At 45.2% G+C, this 19,612-nt stretch overlaps 1 protein-coding gene across 4 annotated transcripts in view; it reads right to left on the reverse strand.

Moving 5' to 3' along the window:
• The window catches only part of BRD7 (bromodomain containing 7), a 40,720-nt gene extending 31,874 nt beyond the window's left edge, over positions 1 to 8,846 (reverse strand). For all 4 annotated transcript variants that reach the window (XM_008985850.5, XM_008985849.5, XM_008985847.5 and 1 more), the window contains exons 1-2: positions 8,585 to 8,846; positions 7,971 to 8,179 (exon numbers count right to left, since the gene is read on the reverse strand). In XM_008985850.5, the coding sequence (XP_008984098.4) occupies positions 7,971 to 8,179; positions 8,585 to 8,633 (258 nt within the window). In that variant the 5' untranslated portion in view covers positions 8,634 to 8,846. The remainder of the gene's footprint in view (positions 1 to 7,970; positions 8,180 to 8,584) is intronic.
• Between the last annotated feature and the right edge of the window lie 10,766 nt (positions 8,847 to 19,612).

Here is a 19,612-nt window from a genome sequence, read left to right on the forward strand (position 1 = left end):
CTGTCTGCTCTCTCCTTAGGGAAAAAACACACACACACACACACACACACACACACACACACACACGGCTAAATGTTGAGATCTGCTAAAGCTGGATGGTTGGTATCAGATGGTTTTATTATTCTGTGTACTCTGCATTTTTACAATTTAGATTTTGAAGTAAAATTGTCCAACAATGCCCATTTCAAGCTCAAAATCAAGATTCTCAGAAGGATCTTACAGACCCAGAAAGCTATTTTCTTGGCCTATGCCATATTTTCTTATTCTAGAATCTAGAACAGTGGTTCTCAAATCATGGTCCCCAGGCTGGCAGCACCAGCATTATTTAGGATTTTGCAAGAAACAAAAATTCTGAGGTCCTCTTGTGGTTCTCAAGCTTTTGTGTGCATTAGAATCACCTGAAAGGTGTCATTAAAAACACAGATGGTTGGGCCTTGTCCCCAAAATTACTGATCCTGCGAGTATGCGGTAGAGCCTGAGAATCTGTACTTTCTAACAAGTTTCCAGGCCATGTGGGTGTTACTCAAAGGGACCACACTTTGAGAATCACTGATCTAAAGCTTTGCACTCTATTTTCGGAATCCAAAGCACCTAATACAGAATATATTATTGTTTTAAAAGCTCCAGAGAACAGTGTTATAAACTCTACTCATGCACTTGATCCTAGTTACCACTGTTAGTTGATTAATGTATTTCTTTTTATCACCTCACAACATATTCTGTTGCAGTAATTCTTAACCTTGGAAAATTTTAAATCCTTTGTCCAGAAAACCTGGTATGGATCTTTGGTAGACTGGCAAGTTTAGAACATCTGTTCTACGGAATATGAGCCCCAGAGATACAGATTCCTTCCTATGAAATGTGACCTGTAAAGAAAGGACAGCTTGAGAGGCAGTATGCATTCTCCCAGGAAGAAAAAACTAGTCCCAGTGCTAAGAGTCTAGAGCCGGGGCCAGCAAACTTTTTGGTAAACAACCAAAATGGGCCAAGCGCAGTGGCTCATGTCTGTAATTCCAGCACTCTGGGAGGTTGAGGCAGGTATATCACTTGAGGCCAGAGTTTGAGACCAGCCTGGACAACATGGCAAAACTCCATTTTTACTAAAAATACAAAATCAGCTGTGGCTGGTGGTGTGGGCCTATAATTCCAGCTATGTGGGAGGCTGAGGCAGGAGAATCACTTCAACCTGTGAAGTAGAGGTTGCAGTGGGCTGAGATTGTGCCACTGCACTCCAGCCTGGGTGACAAAACGAGACTGTGTCAAAAACAACTCAAAACAAAAACCAAAAATGGCCAAACTATAAATATTTAGGTGGTCCACAAGGTCTGTCACAACTACTAAACTCTGTTTTTGTATTATAGTATATGTTGTAGTATGAAAACAACAACAGATAATATGTAAATAAATTTGGTTGTGTTTCAATAAAACTTTATTTACAAAAACTGTCAGCCGGCTTGCTAATGTATGCTCTAGGAGTTCAGCTTCATCCTTAAAACACTCTGTTGGCTGGACGCGGTGGCTCACTCCTGTCATACCATAACTTTGGGAGGCCAAGGCTGGTGGATCACTTGAGCTTAGGAGTTCAAGGAGAGCCTAGGCAACATGGTGAAACCCTGCCTCTACAAAAAATACAAAAACTAGCCAGGAATGTTGGTGTGCACCTGTAGTCCCAGCTATGTGGGAAGATGGCTTGAGCCCAGGAGGTGGAGTTTGCAGTAAGTCGAGACTACACCACTGCACCCTAGCCTGGGCAACAGAGCCTGACCCTGTCTCAAAAAAATAAATAAAGTAAAAACGACTCTGTGACCTTAGGCAATTCATTTACTCTCATTAGACCTCTTTCCCACATGCAAGATGGAGATTTAACTGTTATTTGCAGAGTCGATGAGATGGTTAATCATGAACCAGCAAAGTGGAAAAAGTACCAAAGGAGGATATATTTCTGTATTACTCTTACCTAGTATCGTTACCTAGTTATCCTGGTCTACAGTAACCACTTTATTATTCAGTAAAGCAAAAAGCCTTCGGGGCTAGGGAGGCCAAAAGAAAAAAAGATATAAAAACATATACTTGGAAACCACCCTAAACTGAATAGTGATATTGTGGCATGTTATGTCCAGATGGAGAATCAGGAGATCTAGCTTCTAGTTCACCAGTATATGACTTTGAACAACTTACTGCACTGTTTTAGTCTCAGTTTCCCATCTGTACAACGTAAGGCTTTGCTCTCTACAGGTCTCTCTCCACCTAAAATTCTGATTCCAACCTTCACATTTTCTTTTTCATAATTCAGAGTATGTTTAAAATCCTGTTGTGAATGTCACTTACTAAAGGAACACAGTTATATAAAACCATAAGTTAACATAGTTTTGGTTAATAGATAGTAAATTCTGTTAATCACATATAGAAAACTATGTAAAAATATTAGTGCCATTTAACTTTAGGTAGTTAAGGAAGAAGAGTTTACGTTACAGTTTATAAAGTGGGTTCAAATTCTGACCTCGTCACTAGTAGGTGGCAAAGCTATGATATCATGGATAAACTATATAATTAGTTATGGCATCATGGATAAACTATACAATTTTTTGGAGTCTAATTTTCTAATATTTAAAATAGATACAATAATACATACCTCATAGGACTAATTTAAGGATTAAATGTGATAGTTGAAATGAAGTTTTGGCACATTACTTAGCACATGATGGACACTCATTCATTCAATAAATAAATGAGGCTTTACTGTGTGGATATATAGTGAAAGAGAAAATATATACAGCCCTGCTCGGATGGAGCTCACAATGAAAGAGTAGAGATATGCATTAAACAACTCATTTAAAAAAACAATCATGTTTACAACTAATTGATCGCAACAAGCTACAGATTTCTTTGTTCCTTCCTCACTCCAACTGCTTCACTTGACTAGTCTTAAAAACAACAAAAAACAACCAAAACAGATTTCAAGGACAGAGTAACTTTTGAGTGAAAATAATTTAGACTCAAAAAGTGTGGGAAGGTTTCCATGAGGAAGTAACATCTGAGCTGAGATCTGAAGAAGAAAGAATCCAGCCAGTCTGGGGGTGGACGTGGGTGTGTAGAAACAGCATTCCAGGCAGAGAAAATATCCTGTGTGCATGAAGATCTGAGGCAGGAGAAAGGAACAGGGTCTATTTCCCTAACTATACACACATTTTACTTATTTCTGACTCGATTCTAATTTGTCCATGACTTGCTGGCAAGTGATTTAATTAATTTGTGAGTTAATGCTTTTAAAGCAAATCTTTGCTCAGATTATTAGGATTTAACACTCACTGAACTACATTATTCACTCAACAAATGACATTTGCTTATTCTACAGGAGCTCCCTGTGGACAGGGGTCCTTGTCTTATTCAGCTCTGTACCTACAAGCTCAACAATGCCGAACACATAATACTTTCTAAGTATTTGCAGAAGTATTAATTATAGGAGATAGCATGAAATAGGAGCACAAAAGCACACAAATTAATAGCTGAAGTCCTTAGTAATAAGTACTGTCCTTCAGGCTGGCTACTTTTGGAGGATATATACAAATACATATATTCAAATGATGCTTCCAATATGCAAAACAATTTAGAGTTCCCTTTTAACAGCTGATTTTAGAATACAATAAAAGATGTTTCATTACCTTGCAGCTGCATTTGCTACACAGGTTAGCCTTTACCTCTATGATGCTCTCCCCTGGCTTCCCATGGCAGAACGCGGCACACCTTTCCCTGGACTCCTGGAACACTTTATTCAAACCTCTCTTAGGATTTACCAGGCCGTGAGGTTTATTTATACATTTGTGTCTGATTCTCGAGCCCAACTTTCGGCTCCTGCAGGATTTTATTTTAGTGTATCTATCTGTCTGTCTGTCTGTCTGTCTTAATCATTGGTGCCCAGCAGAGTCTGGCCAGATAACAGGTGTCAGGTAAATATTTGTTGAATAAAAAAACAAATGAATAGCCCTTCTATCAAAGAAGCAATGCTACTCACAGGCCCCTTTTCAGAGTTCCTCCTTCCTTGGAAAGGGCTTCTGGGGTTGAGATGACTACCTCAGGAGGGACACACACGGACCAACACTGAGAAAGGAGGAGCGTTTTCTGCCAAGCCAGATAAACCACAGCAGCCCGGGGATCCCAGGTGTGACAGATGGTACAAGTCAATGAACTGCGTTTTGCCAGAATTCTCATTTTGCTAAACACAATTACAGTCACTGCTCCTCTCTAGGTAAAAGCTACCTCATACTCTGGCTCAGTCAAGTCAGCAATACAAGGAGATACTAACAGCACCCACCTCACAGAATTATTTATAAGGATTAAAACAGTAAATATACACAATAATTTAGAATAGTGCCTGGCAGATATTAAACACGTGAATGTTAGTTTTTATGACTGTGCCTCCCCTGTTGGACTTCGTATAGATAGTACTTTAATAAAATAGGCATTTACTGGAATTTACTGCAATTTTCATTAAAGTCTTCCTTAATTTTAGCCTTATAAATAATAACACCTATATGTGTTAATACTTTTGAGTAAAAAGATGTTTTAATGACTACCTTTCTGATTTTATTCTGACAACATCCCTAAGCAATGTGACTGGCCCATCTTCTTTCAGCAACTAAACCTGAAGTTGACCTACAAAGCTGTTAAGACATAATTTGGGTTAGGACTATGTTCTTCAGAACAGCAAGTGACTTTCAATAAAGGAATTGAGATCACTCGCCTGAGCTATTTCAATAAAAAGCTATGTGTACTGTACCACAATCCAACAAAATAGAGAGATGATAACACCAGTCTCACAGGATTACAGTAGGGAGTAAAGCAGGATGACATACATCGAGTGCTCGGTTCAGAACCCAGCATGTACTATGTGCCTGATAAGTAGCAGTTATTTGTAAAATATATGTGCAGATTTTTCAGTGTTACAATCATAACAGGTATATATATAATTATTTCCTCTAATGTGATTTTAGAAATACTTCAGTAACTATTATAAATCATTTAATCAAGTTAACAGCCTACACATAATTCTAACTATTGCATCTTAGTTTTACTTAACTATCCTCTTGTGTATGACTAGATCAGATATCAAGAGCATTTTTATGAGCTGTTATTTTATTTTTTACATAACATGGGAAAATGTAAGACTGAACATTTAGGAAAGAAAAACTAACGTTTTAAGAGTCATGCCACCAAAAATGACCAAGTCCCTGTTAGTCATTCTACAATAAATTCCATCAACTGACAAACTCTGTCTAGGTACAAAGCATTTACTCAGCTTTGTACAGACTTCAAAAGCTCAACAGACAACTAAAGGATGCTTTCAACAGAAAACAGAGACAGACAAATAAATTGAAGAACTTGGGGGAGAAAGAGACAGGGCAGGAAGCAAAAGAAAACTTAGGAGAAAAAAAATGAAAAAATTTCAATTAATATCCTCAGAGATAGAAAAGAATATACCGCATTTAACACCAAGAACAGAGTGCTATTTTAAAAAGAACAATTAGAGAACAAGAAAAAAAAATCTTGGAAATTCAAGGTACAAGATGGGAAATAAATCCACAAAGTCATAAATTTTAGGGATGGTCCTTGAAGAAAGAACATACACATACATAGACACACACTGCCCCCCAAGAAAAAAACATGAGGAAAAACATAAAATTAGAAGGATCGGTTCAGGAGTCTAATATCTAAAGGGCAGGAGTTCCAGAAAACAAGAAAAGAAAAAATGGAGGAAGAAAATGAACACAAGAATACTTCAAGCAAACAGCTCTGAACTGAAGGCACAAGTATTCACTGTGAAATATTAGAACACTGAAGATAAGAGGGAAGATCCTAAAAAGTTCAAGTTAGCAAATACTAGTCATATGCAAAGGACCAAGAATCAGAATGGCAACAGACTTCTCAACAGCAAATTTGGAAGCCAGGAAACATCAAAGCAATGCCTTAAGAAGTCTGAAAGAAAATAATTTTCAATCTAAAATCCCACATCAAGTCAAACCATCAAACTGTGTGAGATTAGAATATAGATTTTCAAACGTTTGGACTTATAAAATCTACCTCCTGTGTATGATTTCTTAGGAAGTTTCTAGAGTTAAGAATCCACCAGAACAAGGGGATGAATCAAGAAAGAGGAAGGCATGGGATCCAGGAAGCAGGTGAAAGGAGTCCCATGAGGCCTCAAGAGCAACTAATCTAGCCTCCAGGAGACAAGAGAGCGGTAAGATAAATGTCTCCAGGGGAAAAAAAAAAAAAGGAAGTAAAGAACTCAAATGAGTTTCATAAATCCTAGAGTTTGGGAAGAATTATTAAGCAATAACCAAAAACATGAAAGCAATAAACTAACTGGTCAAGATCAGATCTATATTTGCATACTGTATTTGTCTACAATCACTTTAATATTGATTTAACCAATAATTGTGATGTGCCTATACCGTGAGCAAGGGAAACTGAATTCTCATATTCCATAACATGATGTCGGTAGAAGACATAAACTGCTGAATCAGTAAGTAGCAATATAAACCGATATTTAGAAATGGAGATAAGTAGGAAAGGAAAAATACCTAAAAAGTGTAGGAAGTGTAACTCGAGAGTGGAGCAGCTGCTTGTTTTTGTGTCAAAAAACTGTGTAGTACTCTTGACTTTTAAAAACCATCTTCACAAATTACTTTACTACTAAGAAAAATTAATTTAAAAAAACAACTGGTTATCTCTGAAGAGGGAGTCTATAATAGGACTGGGGTGAGGAAAACTTTTTCCATGTTGTGTACTTCTGTACCACATAAACTACTTTTAAAAAATCAAATGCAGATACGGATTTTATAATATAAAAAAGAAAACATTAGTCCTATATGTTGTTACAGCCTAACCAAAGCTAATAAAAACTGGGACAAAAGGGAAGCAATAGACTTAAGAAATCCCCAAAATAAGACCTCAAAGACTTGGTGACTTATCAATGTGTTTAATCACATGGAATAGAAAATTCCTGCTGTATATATAAACATGAGAAAAATTATATAACTAATCTATAGAAAATCTACCTTCACAATACAGTAACTGATTCATTACACTCAGTGGCAGGTTAAATTTGCAAAGTTAGCAACAGTAATAACAATGTTGTTATTATTAGAGACAGAGTCTAGCTTTATTGCCCAGGCTGGAGTGCAGTAGTGTGATCATACCTCACTGTCACCTCAAACTCCTGGGCTCAAGTGATACCTGGGACACAGGTGCACATCATCGGGCTCTGGAAATTTTTGTAGTTTATTTTGTAGAGACAGGTCCTTGCTATGTTGCTAAGGCTGGTCTCAAACTTCTAGCCTCAAGCAATCCTCCCACCTGGACATCCCAAAATGTTGGGATTACAAGCGTGAGCTACCGTGCCCAGTCATTAATTATTATTTTGCCCAGCTTTCAAATCAAGACTGCAGCTACTCACTCTTTTCTGTTAAATGCATATGATCAAGAATATCAATCTCCATTACAGGTTTCTGACCAAATTTTCTCTTCAACAGACTACAACACTGTTTTAAAAGATCCAGTTGTTCATTATAGATCTGGCATTATATTTCTTTCAGAACATAATTTAAACCCCAGTAGGTCCCATTCACGTCTGAAATGACTATTTTTGACAAACCTCAAACACTGAAGCTTTCTTGAGCATGACTTTTTACCCTGCCTAGATGGAAAAAGCATTCTCTGAAGCAGCTCCTGAAAATCTGGACTTAGCTGCTTCCTCACCTGATGTGCAAGTACAATCGCCTTAAGAGTATTTCAAAAACGATATGCTGAAACTCGGAGATGATTCATGTTTCTCTTCTGTTTGCTCCTCCTCAAGCGAACCAGATTTAACCAGCGTTTCAGTTTCCCCAGATACAAAGAAAACCGTGAGGCTGGCAGCTGGAGGAGGCAGTGCCGTCCGCACAGCTGAAGTAATGCAACCACCTGTGTACCTTAACTCTTCTCCGTTTTCTCCCCTTTTCTTCCCCTGGAACCTGCTTCTCTCCTTTCTTTCTCTTTTTCCGCTTTCTGTCCTTGTGTTTGTCATGATCGTTTTTGTCTTCGAAGAGGCTGGAGTCGTGTCCCGAGCTTCCCGTGGAGAGTTCGGTGACTTCGTTTCCTCCTACTTTGAGGACGAGCTTCAAAGGCTTCTCTACATACTCTTAAAAAAAGAAAAGAAAAGAAAGGAAGGCGCGCGGATTAAAGTAGCGGCTCTCCAGGGAGTGCCAAGAATGCAGAGCGCGAAGGCACTACAAGGCCGAGGCGGCTTTGGGCGCCCCGAGAAGCACCTGTTGAATGACCGACCCCGGCCCGGGCGGGAGGCGCCGCCCGCCCCGAACGCTGCCAGGCTTCCCGGGACGCCTCACAGCTCCCCACCAGAGACCCACCGGACCACGGGGACCTGGGTTCGAATGCCGCCGGGGCACAGGGGACAGCGCGGCCTCGGGCGGGACGCGCCCCCTTCGCGGGCCTGAGCCTGACGTGGGAGGGAAGGGCCGCCCCTGAGCCACTGGGAAAGAGTAGAAGCCCCGCAGAGCCGCCGCCCGCACCCTGGCCCACTCCTCACCCTCGTAGAGATGTTTGTCCGACTTGTGCTTCTTGTGCTTCTTGCCCATGTCCGACCGGGCCCCGATGCCCGCCCCCCTCGCCAGGCCCAGGCCGTGCGGCGCCGCTTCCGGTCCGGGCCAGGCGAGCGGAGGGCGGGAGCGGGGCCCACGAGACCCCGCGCCGCGAGGCAGGGAGGCGGCGCGCGCCGAGCGGCGCGAGGCCCCTCTCGAGAAGGCGGCGCGCGAGACCCTGCCGGAGCCCGAGAGCTGCGGCGGAGCGATGAGTGGCGGGCGCAGAGGCGGGAAAGAGGGCCCGCCGCGCGCGCCGGGTGCCGGAGACTGCGGGTGGCGGCCCCTGGCGACCGGAGGTGGCGCTGCAGCCCAAGGGCCGGGGGCGGAGTCGGGGCTGGGGGCGGAGCCCGGGCGGGGCCGGCGCTCAGTATCTTGGGTTTCTTCCTCCCACTCGCCTCAGTCTGTCTAGTCTCTGTGTCTCTTCCTCCCTTCCCTTTCCCTCCCTTCCTTCTTTCTCCTCCCTCCCTCTCTTTCTTTCCCTTTCCCTTCCTTCCTCCCTCCTTCCTTCCCTCCTTACTACCTTCAAGCCTTCCTTCTCTTTTCTTCCTCCCTCGTCTCCCTTCCTTCTCCTCTCCCTATCTCCTTCCCTCTTTTTTCTCTTCTTTTTTTAATCTTCCTCCTTCTCCTACTCTTCCTTTCTTTCCACTTTCCCTTGCTTCTGTTTCTTCTCTTTTACAATACTGACCGAACCCCATACTGGGTGCCAAACCCAGCACACTGGTGACTGCAGATTCTAATCTTAAAAAAATCTTATGAGATGATAGGTGAAGGTTTCCAGATGTCTTCACTCTCCTTACTTCTAGCTGTATGGTGCTTTGTCTGTTTTCAGATAAGCTCATAATTACAGCCTCCTCTCAAGAAAGAGTCTATCTCAGTCATTTATACTTTAATAAGAATTTGGACCCATGAATCACCTCTCCCAGGAGGATTTGTAGCTTTATCTTGAACTTCAATGGTGAAATGATAGGCTTATAGTTTAGGACCCTCTTGTTGGCAGGTGATAGAAACCCAATTTGAATTATTTAAAGCATGTAAAAAGGAATTTGTTGGTTCACATGTCTAGAAAGGGCAAGAATAAAGCTTTCCTGAAGGAAGACAGGACTCAAGGATGTAATGCTGTTGGCTGGCATGCTGCTGGCTCTCTCTCGCTTCTCTGTATATTGGTCTCCATCTTCCCCCTTCTTTCCTATATGGCTATAAATGTGACCACCATCTGCTTCCAAGGCCTCTGCTGTATAGTGTCCTGACCAACTGGGAGAAAGATCTCTTCCTGTGACCTTCACCTGGAAAACAATCCCAGGGAATGACTCTGATTAGATTGGCTTGTGTTACATGTTTTATGGGACAGGGGATGGGAGATTGATTGAGCCTGGATACCAAATCTACCCTCCGACCCCTGTGGCCAAGAGAAGTGGAACCTGTGATTGGCAGCCCCTGCCAGACTTCTATGGTTAGCGAGGGAAGATGAGGTTCTTCTAATGAAGAGAGTTGCTTTTTCATGAAAGCTAAAAGTGTGTGTCTATTATTTCCCTGTAGCAAGCCTCTCTGGTGTCCATGAGGTAGACATCAGGGTGTGGGAAGAAGGGTTGTGTTGGGGAAGAGACCCTCTGCTGCTCTGAAATCAAGCCACCAAGGCCCCCTAAGCATAGGGCAAAGCTTGCTTTCAGCTTTTTGGCCATTGTCTATAACTTATTTTGCTTTGAGAAGAACCACTATGCCAACTCCCACTGTGGGTCTGGCCTCTGTTGTGGTATTGCCTTGCTCCAGGCTCAACCTGTGGGTTGAGCTCATCACCCTGGGGACCTCCTTGGTACTTACAGCAGCTGGCACAATGACTGCTACTCTCCAAGTGCCCTTCAGAGGAAAAAAAGGTCTGGCGAACTCTTTCACACTATCAAGTTATTAATTTCCTTTTTCTTTCAAGAGTGATTCTACATAGGTCACAAAGTGGTCACAGCAATGCAAAGTGAGTAAGAGTACAAAGCAGAAAACACCTCCCAGAAAAAGTTCCTGGAAGGTGGAAGCCCAAACTCATCTACTTTAAAATTCCCAGCACTAATGCCATGCTTGGCACCTTGAAGGCACCAGAAAATGCTAATTGAGCTGCACAGTCCTGGGTCGGGCAGGCTCCCCCAGAGATTTCTGCCTGCTGGCATTCACATCCTCCCAGTGAGTGTGAAGTGGCCTGGAGACTGGCTTCAGAGGAATAGAATATGGCAAAGATGATGGACATCACTCGTGTGATGAGGATACGTAAGACTTCGGTCTTGCTTGCTGACTGTCTTTGTTGCCTTCTTGGCTTGTATGTTTTGATGAAGCAAACTCTCATGCTGGAGAAGCCCATGTGGCAAAGAGCTAAGGCTGGCCCCTAGTCAACATCTGGCTATAACTGAGGCTTTCAGTCCAACAGGCCTTGAAGGATTGAATCCTGCCAGCAACCCTCTGAGCTTCCAAGTGGATCCTTCCTCAGTGGAGCATTCAGATGAGACCTCAGCCCTAGCTGACATCCTGATCACAGCCCTATGAGGGACTCAGAAGCAGAGGACCTAGTTAAGCTGTGCCTGGACTTCTCCACCACAGAAACTGGGAGGTAATTTATGTGTGTTTACTTAAGCCACTATGTGTTGGGGTAATTTGTTTCATAGCAATACATGGCTTATACAAATATCATTTCAAGCAGGGAAACTTTCTAAGCATGTGCATATCTCAATAAGAAGGACTAAACAGACCATAACAATAGCTATTGTTAATTGGGCAGTTGCCTGTGCAGGGCATTTGGTTAAGGTGTTGCACACAGCATCCCTTTGTATCCGTATTCTGGCCTAGTGGGAGGAGTGCTGTTATCCCTATTCCACAGGTGAGGAAACTGAGGCCTGGAGAAGTCCGGTGGCTTCTGCAAGGTCATGCACCTTGCCCACCTGGAATTTCAATCCGTGTCTGCCTACTTCCAAACCGTACCTTCTAACCACTATGCCACATTTTCTTAGAAAAGGGCTACAGCCTCTTCAATGATGCTTCTGCATGTTTGGAATCATGTTAAATAAAAACAAATTCCAGAGAAGATGTATGTACTCCTAGATGCATATTTATGCACTGAAAAAGATCAGAAGATAATTTAAGGAATGGAAATAGGCCAGGCATGCTGGCTCACACCTGTAATCCCAGCACTTTGGGATATCCAGGTGAGAAGATTGTTTGAGTGCAGGAGTTTGAGTCCAGCCTGGGCAACATGGAGAAACCCCATCTCTATTCAATAAAAAAAAAGAAAAAAGGAAAAAGGTAAAGAATGGAAATAATTGTTATTCTCTCTCTATGGATTTTTGTGAGTCCCGTGGAACTAAATATACAAGAACTTGCCCAGTAAGGCACAACTGCTTAACTCAATGGAATAGCTCTCTAACGGTGAGACTTCAGGTTTTGGGATACCTGGGTAGGGGGATGATCCTGAACTGGGCAGTGAAGGGGAGGTTTCTTGGCAACAACAAGCTGCACTGCTGGAGGAGATGGAGCCACTCTGCTCCTGTGTGTTTGCTGACAGAAGAGGAAGTGGATGATTTTGGGGAGAGGACCAGATGAGCTCTGTACTTTGGTTAGTCCTACCTGGTGTCCTACATCTGCTCTGCCAGCCTCTGTCAGTGCCCTTGCAGCCTGGTTTCCTCCATCGAGGAGGCAGAGTAGTTGCCTTCTTTTCCCAGGGTGGCTCAAGCCTCGTGTGTGTATCCCTAGACCCCTAGAAGCCAGCCCCCAAAACTCTAGGGCAGAATAACTGATAGAACCCTGTTGGCACCTGTTCTGCATCCACCACCTGCCTGGATCCTGAGCTCAGTATCCTCCCTGCCACTCTGGAAAAAGGATATATTTGCCCATTTTACAGAGAGTATGTCTGGGGTTCTGTAAGGGCAGGGACCACCCAAAGCCACACAGCTGGGATTGACCACCTGTCTCCATGTTCCAGCGCCCTCCCGGGGTCTCCATTGCCAGCGTGTCAAGATCAGATAGCAATTGGGAAGCCCAACAGCTCTGCAGTGAGTGAGACAGAGCTGACTTGAGTCCTGAGGTCATGCTTACCAGCTCTGCGACCTTGGCATGTCCTAAAGGGCTGTCCCCTCTGAACCGTGGAACCAGAGTGAGGTCATTGGGTGTGCTGCTGAAACAGGGTGGTTATAAGGATGAAAGAAGATAATGCAGTCAGAGCACCGAGAGTAATGCCCTGGTAGATGGTAAGTGCTCAATAAATATCAGCTGCTAATACTAACTTAAATATTTGTCATCTTTAAAGACATAGTTCAGGTAGTGTCACTCTCTTGCTCAAAACTCTCACTCTGAGTCAAAGCCAAATCTGCACTCTGGCTTTCAGGGTCTCATTCTCTCTCCAGCCCCATCCCCCTGCCCCATCCTCCCTCCTGCCCTCCCCCCACCACCCCTTATATTGCCTTGGTCTCCCCTGTGACCGCCTCAGAGAAGCTTCTGGACCAGCAGCCCTTCCCCTCTTCCCTCAGCCTGTGCAATGCCTGCTTTCTCTCCATTGCACCTACAGCATCCAACATCATGTTGAATATCTGTTCCCTATCTGTGTGCATGTCCGCCATCTGTCCACTGGCCTCCCAGGTCCCCAAGGTTAGGGACTAGGTCTGCCTCACTCATGGCTGTGTCCGCCGCACTTAGCACAGAGCTGGGCTCGGCACAGGCCCTGGAGAAGTATTTGTTGGACAAATGAATGCATCATGAGTACTGTGTTGTGATTATAATTCTCTGCCTCCTTCCTCCCCTTGCTGGTGGAGACACAAGGTGACTGGAGGCCTCCGGGAGAGTCTGTGGAGAAGGCACCGAGAAAGGCCGGCCACTGGGGGGTGTGGCGTGCCCAGGAAATCTCTGCCCAGCTCAGCTTGGAGGTGGACCCTCTACAGACCCGCGTCTCTGCCGAGGAGTTGTTGCCCATGGTGCCTGCAGGCTTTGGTGCTCCAGTGGAGAGGGCATGCTGGGACACAGCCAATGTCCTGGCCACCAGACCCTGAGGTAGGCTGTGACCTCTGTTGGTCAGGTGGAATGAGGGCTGGGTGAAACAGTGGCCTTGGTTTTGGGACACCCTCTAGGGACCCTTTACAGTGATCCCCTAGAGCCAACAAATGAAAAAGCGCTGCTGGATGCTGACCTATGATCTGGACAGACTCAAAGCTTTGAACATCAGGGCTTCTGAGCCCCTTGCCTCTGCTTGGCCATGCTCCTCAAAGCCCCCTTATGCTGCACTGAGGCAGGATGGGGAACTCCCAAGACAGAGAGTCCTTGGGCTACTCACTTCTTCTCCTGCCTTCCTTTGTCTGAACCTCAGTTTTCTCCTCTGAGGAATGGGCAGAACCAGCTCTGGGCAGCCTGTGTGGTTGGCATGAGGGTTAGCAAAAGCAGGGAGTGAGACACTCCTGGCACAGCGCAGGCCTTCTCAAGTGTAAAGGGGCAGATGGCGGGAGGGAAAGAGTTGGTTCTACTGGTTACTCCACGGGGATTCCTGCCCTCTGTCCCGGTGGCGGGGGAGGTGGCATTCCCTGAGCGCAGGCCCCCAGCAGCTGCAACAGGTGCCCCTTTTGGCAGTAAAAGCAGGCCTGGGCCTTCCTGATGCCAGCCTGTGAGCGCTGCTGGGAGAGGCCCCGAGAGGCTGAGGCTGGTTCAGCAGGCAGCTCTGCGGGGAGGCAGTGGCCTGGGTGGATTCACTGTGACAGGCTGTTGACAGTGCAGCTTCCAGGGTTGCTCACGGTCACTGGTGGAGCAGCTCCAGCTGCTGCCTCTGAGTGAGGAGAAGAGAGAGGTGGTGGACGGCCGCCATCCAGGCGGGCATGCCACACAGCCTCTGCCCACACGGTCTCAGAGCTGCTTGCTGGAGGGCAGAGAGCCCAAGCCATGGCACTCATGGCTGCCAACCTCCAAAGCCATTTAGACTCAGAGCCCTCCATCAAATAAGAAAGAGGCCACACCGGGACCTTCCTTTCTTCCTTCTTTCAGTTTGTAGTTTTGTGTACCTACTACGTGCTAGGGGGTGCTAGGAACACGGTGGGAGTGAAATAGACACGGCCCTGCCCTTATGGAGTGTACAGTGAAATGCATGTTAGACAGATAACACAGACAAGTATTAAGCACGCCCATGCCAACTGTTAGGAAGGAAAATGGCAGAGTGCTGACTGGATAGTGCTCTGGGGGCTCAGCCAGGCATGACCTGGAGGATACATCTTGGTTGGGTGCCCTGCAAGTGGAACCTGAGGTGGGGATCTCTTGGGGTGGCAATTGGAAAGGACCTGCAAGGCAGGGAGAGAAGCAGGATGGGGCGGCAGGGAGAAGCAGAGAAGGAGGTGGTCTCGGCTTGCGCTCCATCCCACAGTGGTGGCAGGGCAAGGGGGGATGGGGAATTTCAACTGTCCGAGGAACAGTTCCACCTCTCGGGGAGGTGACCGGCCTTTTGTCACCCATCTTGGGCAGTGAGATCTGCCTGACTGTCACCTGTTGCAGAGGTGACTCTAGTTTGTCCCAAGGCAATTCTCTGAGGGGGTGTGTGGCTGCCTTCCCTGAATGGACAACACTCCCAGCTGCTGGTGTTGCCCCTCCAGTGGGATACCCCTTCAGGAGAGGTGAGCCAAGGGGCATCAGCTGCACCCACTAAACTGCCAGACAGGTCAGAATGCACAAGGGCAAGGGAAAGTTGGCTGCAGAGAGGGAGAAGACCAGGTTTGGAGCAAGAGAGATAGTGGGGACTGTGTCTGGAAGAAAGGCTGGGCTTGGCAGAGACTTTCAAGGCATGGCAGAGATGCTTGATTTTATTTGGGATGCCCGTGAAGGCAGTGGAAGTGCCTTCCACTTCCAAGTGCCTTCCTGGCGCATGGCCAGATTGGCAATTTAAGAAGAGCACTTTGGCTTCTGAATGGAGGAAGAATTGGAGTGGGTTTGGGAGACCAGGCAGAGAGACCAGCTTAGAAGCAATGTGGTCTTCAAAGGGGAGATGGGGGTGGCTTAGCCTAGCATGGGGGATGTGGGGGTGGTGCAATGGGATAATTTGAGTTATTTAGGAGGAAGAACTTAGTAGGAGTTAGGGATGCCCATGAAAAACCCAAGAGGAGAAGCCAAGTAGGAAGGTGAATGCATATGTCTGGAGCTTGGCATGGAGGTAAGATCTGAAAATAGATTTTGGGCATAGAGATGTCTTTGGAAACTTAGGAGTGAATGAAAGCACCCAGGAGGAGACAGTAGAGTGATCAGAGAAGCGGAGCCTTGAAGATCTTCAGTAAATATCTAACAGATGAATAAAGGATGAGGAAGCAGCAGAGGTGTCTGAGGAGTGGAGGGAGGCAGGAGGAGGAGCAGGATCGCCCCTGCAAATAGCCACTGTACTCCAGCCTAGGTAACATAGCAAGACCCCATCTCTAAAATAAATGAATAAATAAAGTAAACAAAAAAGTCCCTCAGATCTTTTTCATCTTTCTGTGTGATTGTGAGTTAAAAAAAGAAAGAAAGAAAGAAAGAAAAAGGACTTTTTAGCTTGTCTGGCTTTGTCAAAGGTCTTCTTTTGATGTCTAGTTGTTCTAACTTCAGAAATGTTCCCTTTCTCTTGTTCAAGAAAATTAAGTCGAAGTATAAGCTAATGTTCCAGAATAGTACTTCTCAAATTTTAATACACATATATGAATCACCCAGGGATCTTGCTTAAAATGTGAATTCCAATTTTACAATCCTGAGGTGGTACCCGAGACTCTGCATCCCTACCAAGCTCCCAGGCCCTGCCAATGCAGCCGTCCCCAGGCCACACTTTGAGTAGCCAGGCTCAATAAAGGGGTATCATGAATACATCCCCGGAAGCAGGGAGAAGAGAATCACCACCAAACTCTAATTAAAAAAAAAAAACACTGGAAAATATCTGGAATGACATAAGTGCTGAGATGATGAACATTTGAAATATCTTCCTCACACCTATCTGTAGTTTCAAATTTGTCTATAATGAACATGAATTACTTAGGCAATAAATAGGTTTAAAATTAAATAACCGAATTTAAAAAACCTAAAGTATACACATATTTTTAAAACAAAGTCTTTATCAGACGCTGAAAGAGAATCAGAAGCACTTCCCTAGAACCAACAGCTTGAAAGGAGCCAGTTGAGTCCTCTTTCTCTGTCTTTTTATCTTTTCGTTTGTTTTTGAAGCAGGATCTCACTGTGTTGCCCAGGCTGGAGTGCGATGGTACAATCATAGCTCACTGCAGCCTTGACCTCTTGGGCTCAAGTGATCCTCTTGCGTCAGCTTCCTGAGTAGCTGGGACCACAGGCATGCGCCACTACACCAGGCTAATTTTTAATTTTTTGTAGAAATGAGGTCCTGCAATGTTGTGCAGGCCGGTCTCCAGCAATCCTCCCACCTTAGCCTCCCAAAGTGCTGGGATCACAGGCATGAGTCAGTGCATCTGACTGAGTCCTCTTTCTGCAGCCCAGTTTAGATGGAGATATGGGAGAGACACGTCCAGGCTTCACAGCCAGTTTTTGGCAGAGCCGGGACTATGAAATTAGAGATCTGGGTGACACAGCACAAGCCAACAGCCACAGTCTGATAAGAGTTTATCAAACACACAGTGACTTTCTATGACGGGAATTTGATACTGGGCCCTGCTGGCAGGGCAGTGTTCCAAGAAATCGCAATGGACAGGGAGCCTGGGCCTGCAGGATCATTTTTGAGCTGCTGATGGCCTGTCCCCAGCCTGGGGCTCCTGGAAAATCCCCAGCTTTCTCCAAGGAGACCATTTCATCTGGTTTATCCCATTTTACAGGGGGAAGTACACACCCCACAGCCTGGCATTCAAGGCCTCAGTGTTCCCCTCTGAACCTCTGTCTCATCGCACCTCCCACTCTCCAGCATCACCTTGGTAGTCTTGCATGCACAAGTCTATTTGTCTGATCTGCCCTTCCCTGGCCCTTCCAGGGCTTAGAGTTCCCCTGCAGCCCGGCCCAGCTCTCCAGTGCAGAGGCACACCCTCAGCCTGCTGCCGCCCTCACCTGGCTCTGCTGGGTATCCCGCACATTTTAGTGTTCTTTAGCACTGTAGGGTGACTATACAATAATAATTTATTATATATTTCAAATAGCTAGAAAAGAGGATTTTGAATGTTTCCAACACAAAGAAATAATGTGTGAGGTGATGGATATAGTAATTACTCTGATTAGATCATTTACATTGTATATATGTATCAATGTCACTCTATACCTCATAAATATGTATAATTATGTATCAATTATGAATAATTTTAAAAAAGTGATTTAAAATCTCCCATACATGAAAATATATTATATAATAAAATTCTATACATTGGAAATAAATAACACATTGAACTCTGGGTCTTCATTGATTATAAAAAGTAAGATGGTGTCTTGCTCTGGAGTGCAGTGGCATGATCTCAGCTCACGGCAATCTCTGCCTCCTAGGTTCAAGTGATTCTCCTGCCTCAGCCTCTCGAGTAGCTGGGGTTACAGGCATGTGCCACCATGCCCAGCTAATTTTTGTATTTTTAGTAGAGACAGGATTTTGCCATGTTGGCCAGGCTGGTCTCGAACTCCTGACCTAAGGCAATCCCCCTGCCTTGGCCTCCTGAAGTGCTGGGATTACAGGCATGAGCCACCACCGGCCAAATGTTAAGAACTTCTAACCTAAAAGATAAAACACATTTGCACTAACAAGCTACCAATTTATTTCACACACATAGGTGTTCTGCTTCAAACTTCATTTGAAACAAGAAGTTGCTAAAAATCTTGGAAAACCATTCAGTGATAGGACCTCCAGGGGCCCTTCCACGGCTCTATGATTCAGTTAGACAAAACATTGTAATGATCAGATGTTTTTATTTTTGAAATACCCATCTTTTAGCAGACCATAAAACCACACACAGATTAGTTGAGTTTGTTGTGTGGCTGGGTAAAATCATCTGGAAGAGCACTGAACTGGAGCTCACAGTGCCTGGTTCTCATCCTTGCCATTGCCTGGCCTCCATGTGACAGTCAGAAACCCACCCCTAATGAGGTTATGCTTCAGGTATGGCTGTATCCAGGTGCTCAAATGATGTCCCAAGATTCAGGCTTTTTCTCTGTTCTACTTCCTTCTGCACTGGTCCCATTCTTAGACAGGCTTCATTGGCCTCTAGAAGCTCCAAGATGACATCTTCATAGATCCCAGTCCAGAAAAAAAGGGAATGTGCCTTCCCCAGTGGCCCAGCCAAAGTCAGGGTTATGTGATTGGACTAGTTTAGATCATGTGCCCACCTAAAGCCTGTGACCACGAACGGGTGGAATGTGGGTGGAGGGTAGTCAGGGTGGTGGCAGAATTCAGGGACAAGTGACATCTAGACAGACCATGGCTCTCCTTCCTCAGAAGCTCGGGTGGAAGACGGGTGCTACCTAAACCACATGGGCTAAGTTGGGATCCCTAAGAAAAATTGGGGTACTGTGACCAGAAGATTGCAGAATGGAAGCTGTACTCAGAGTAATCAAGCATTAAAAAACAAAAACAAAACACCTATTTCTAAACTCAGTTTCTCTACCTGTCTTGAGCCTGAGCAGGTTGTGAGGGCACAATGAGAGGAGGAAGTGAATGCTGAGCACTGCTACCTGTCACTTGGAGCCCTATTCCAGGGTGCTGACAGGAGCCCCGAGGCACCCTGCTGCTAACAAACACAACACACTTCACAGAACGTTAGCACTTGTCCCCCATGAGACTGGTCACTGATAAAGAGCCGGCAGAGAGGTTCTTTCCTACGAATCCAATTCTGGTTGGCTTGGCTGATGCTTGGCCTGCTCCTTAGAGAGGCAAACCTGCCCATTTGCTGGGGGAAATGCAAGTGGTGGTGGGGGGCCTTTTCTCCTCCTTTCTCTACGGGGATCTTGCGTTCCAGAGCCAGTAGGGGATCAGACTTGGAGTTGCTGACATTGTCAGCCCCAGCAGAAAAGTTGTGAGGCTTAGC

Source organism: Callithrix jacchus, chromosome 20 (genome assembly GCF_049354715.1).
Source record: "Callithrix jacchus isolate 240 chromosome 20, calJac240_pri, whole genome shotgun sequence".
Classification (NCBI taxonomy): domain Eukaryota; kingdom Metazoa; phylum Chordata; class Mammalia; order Primates; family Cebidae; genus Callithrix; species Callithrix jacchus.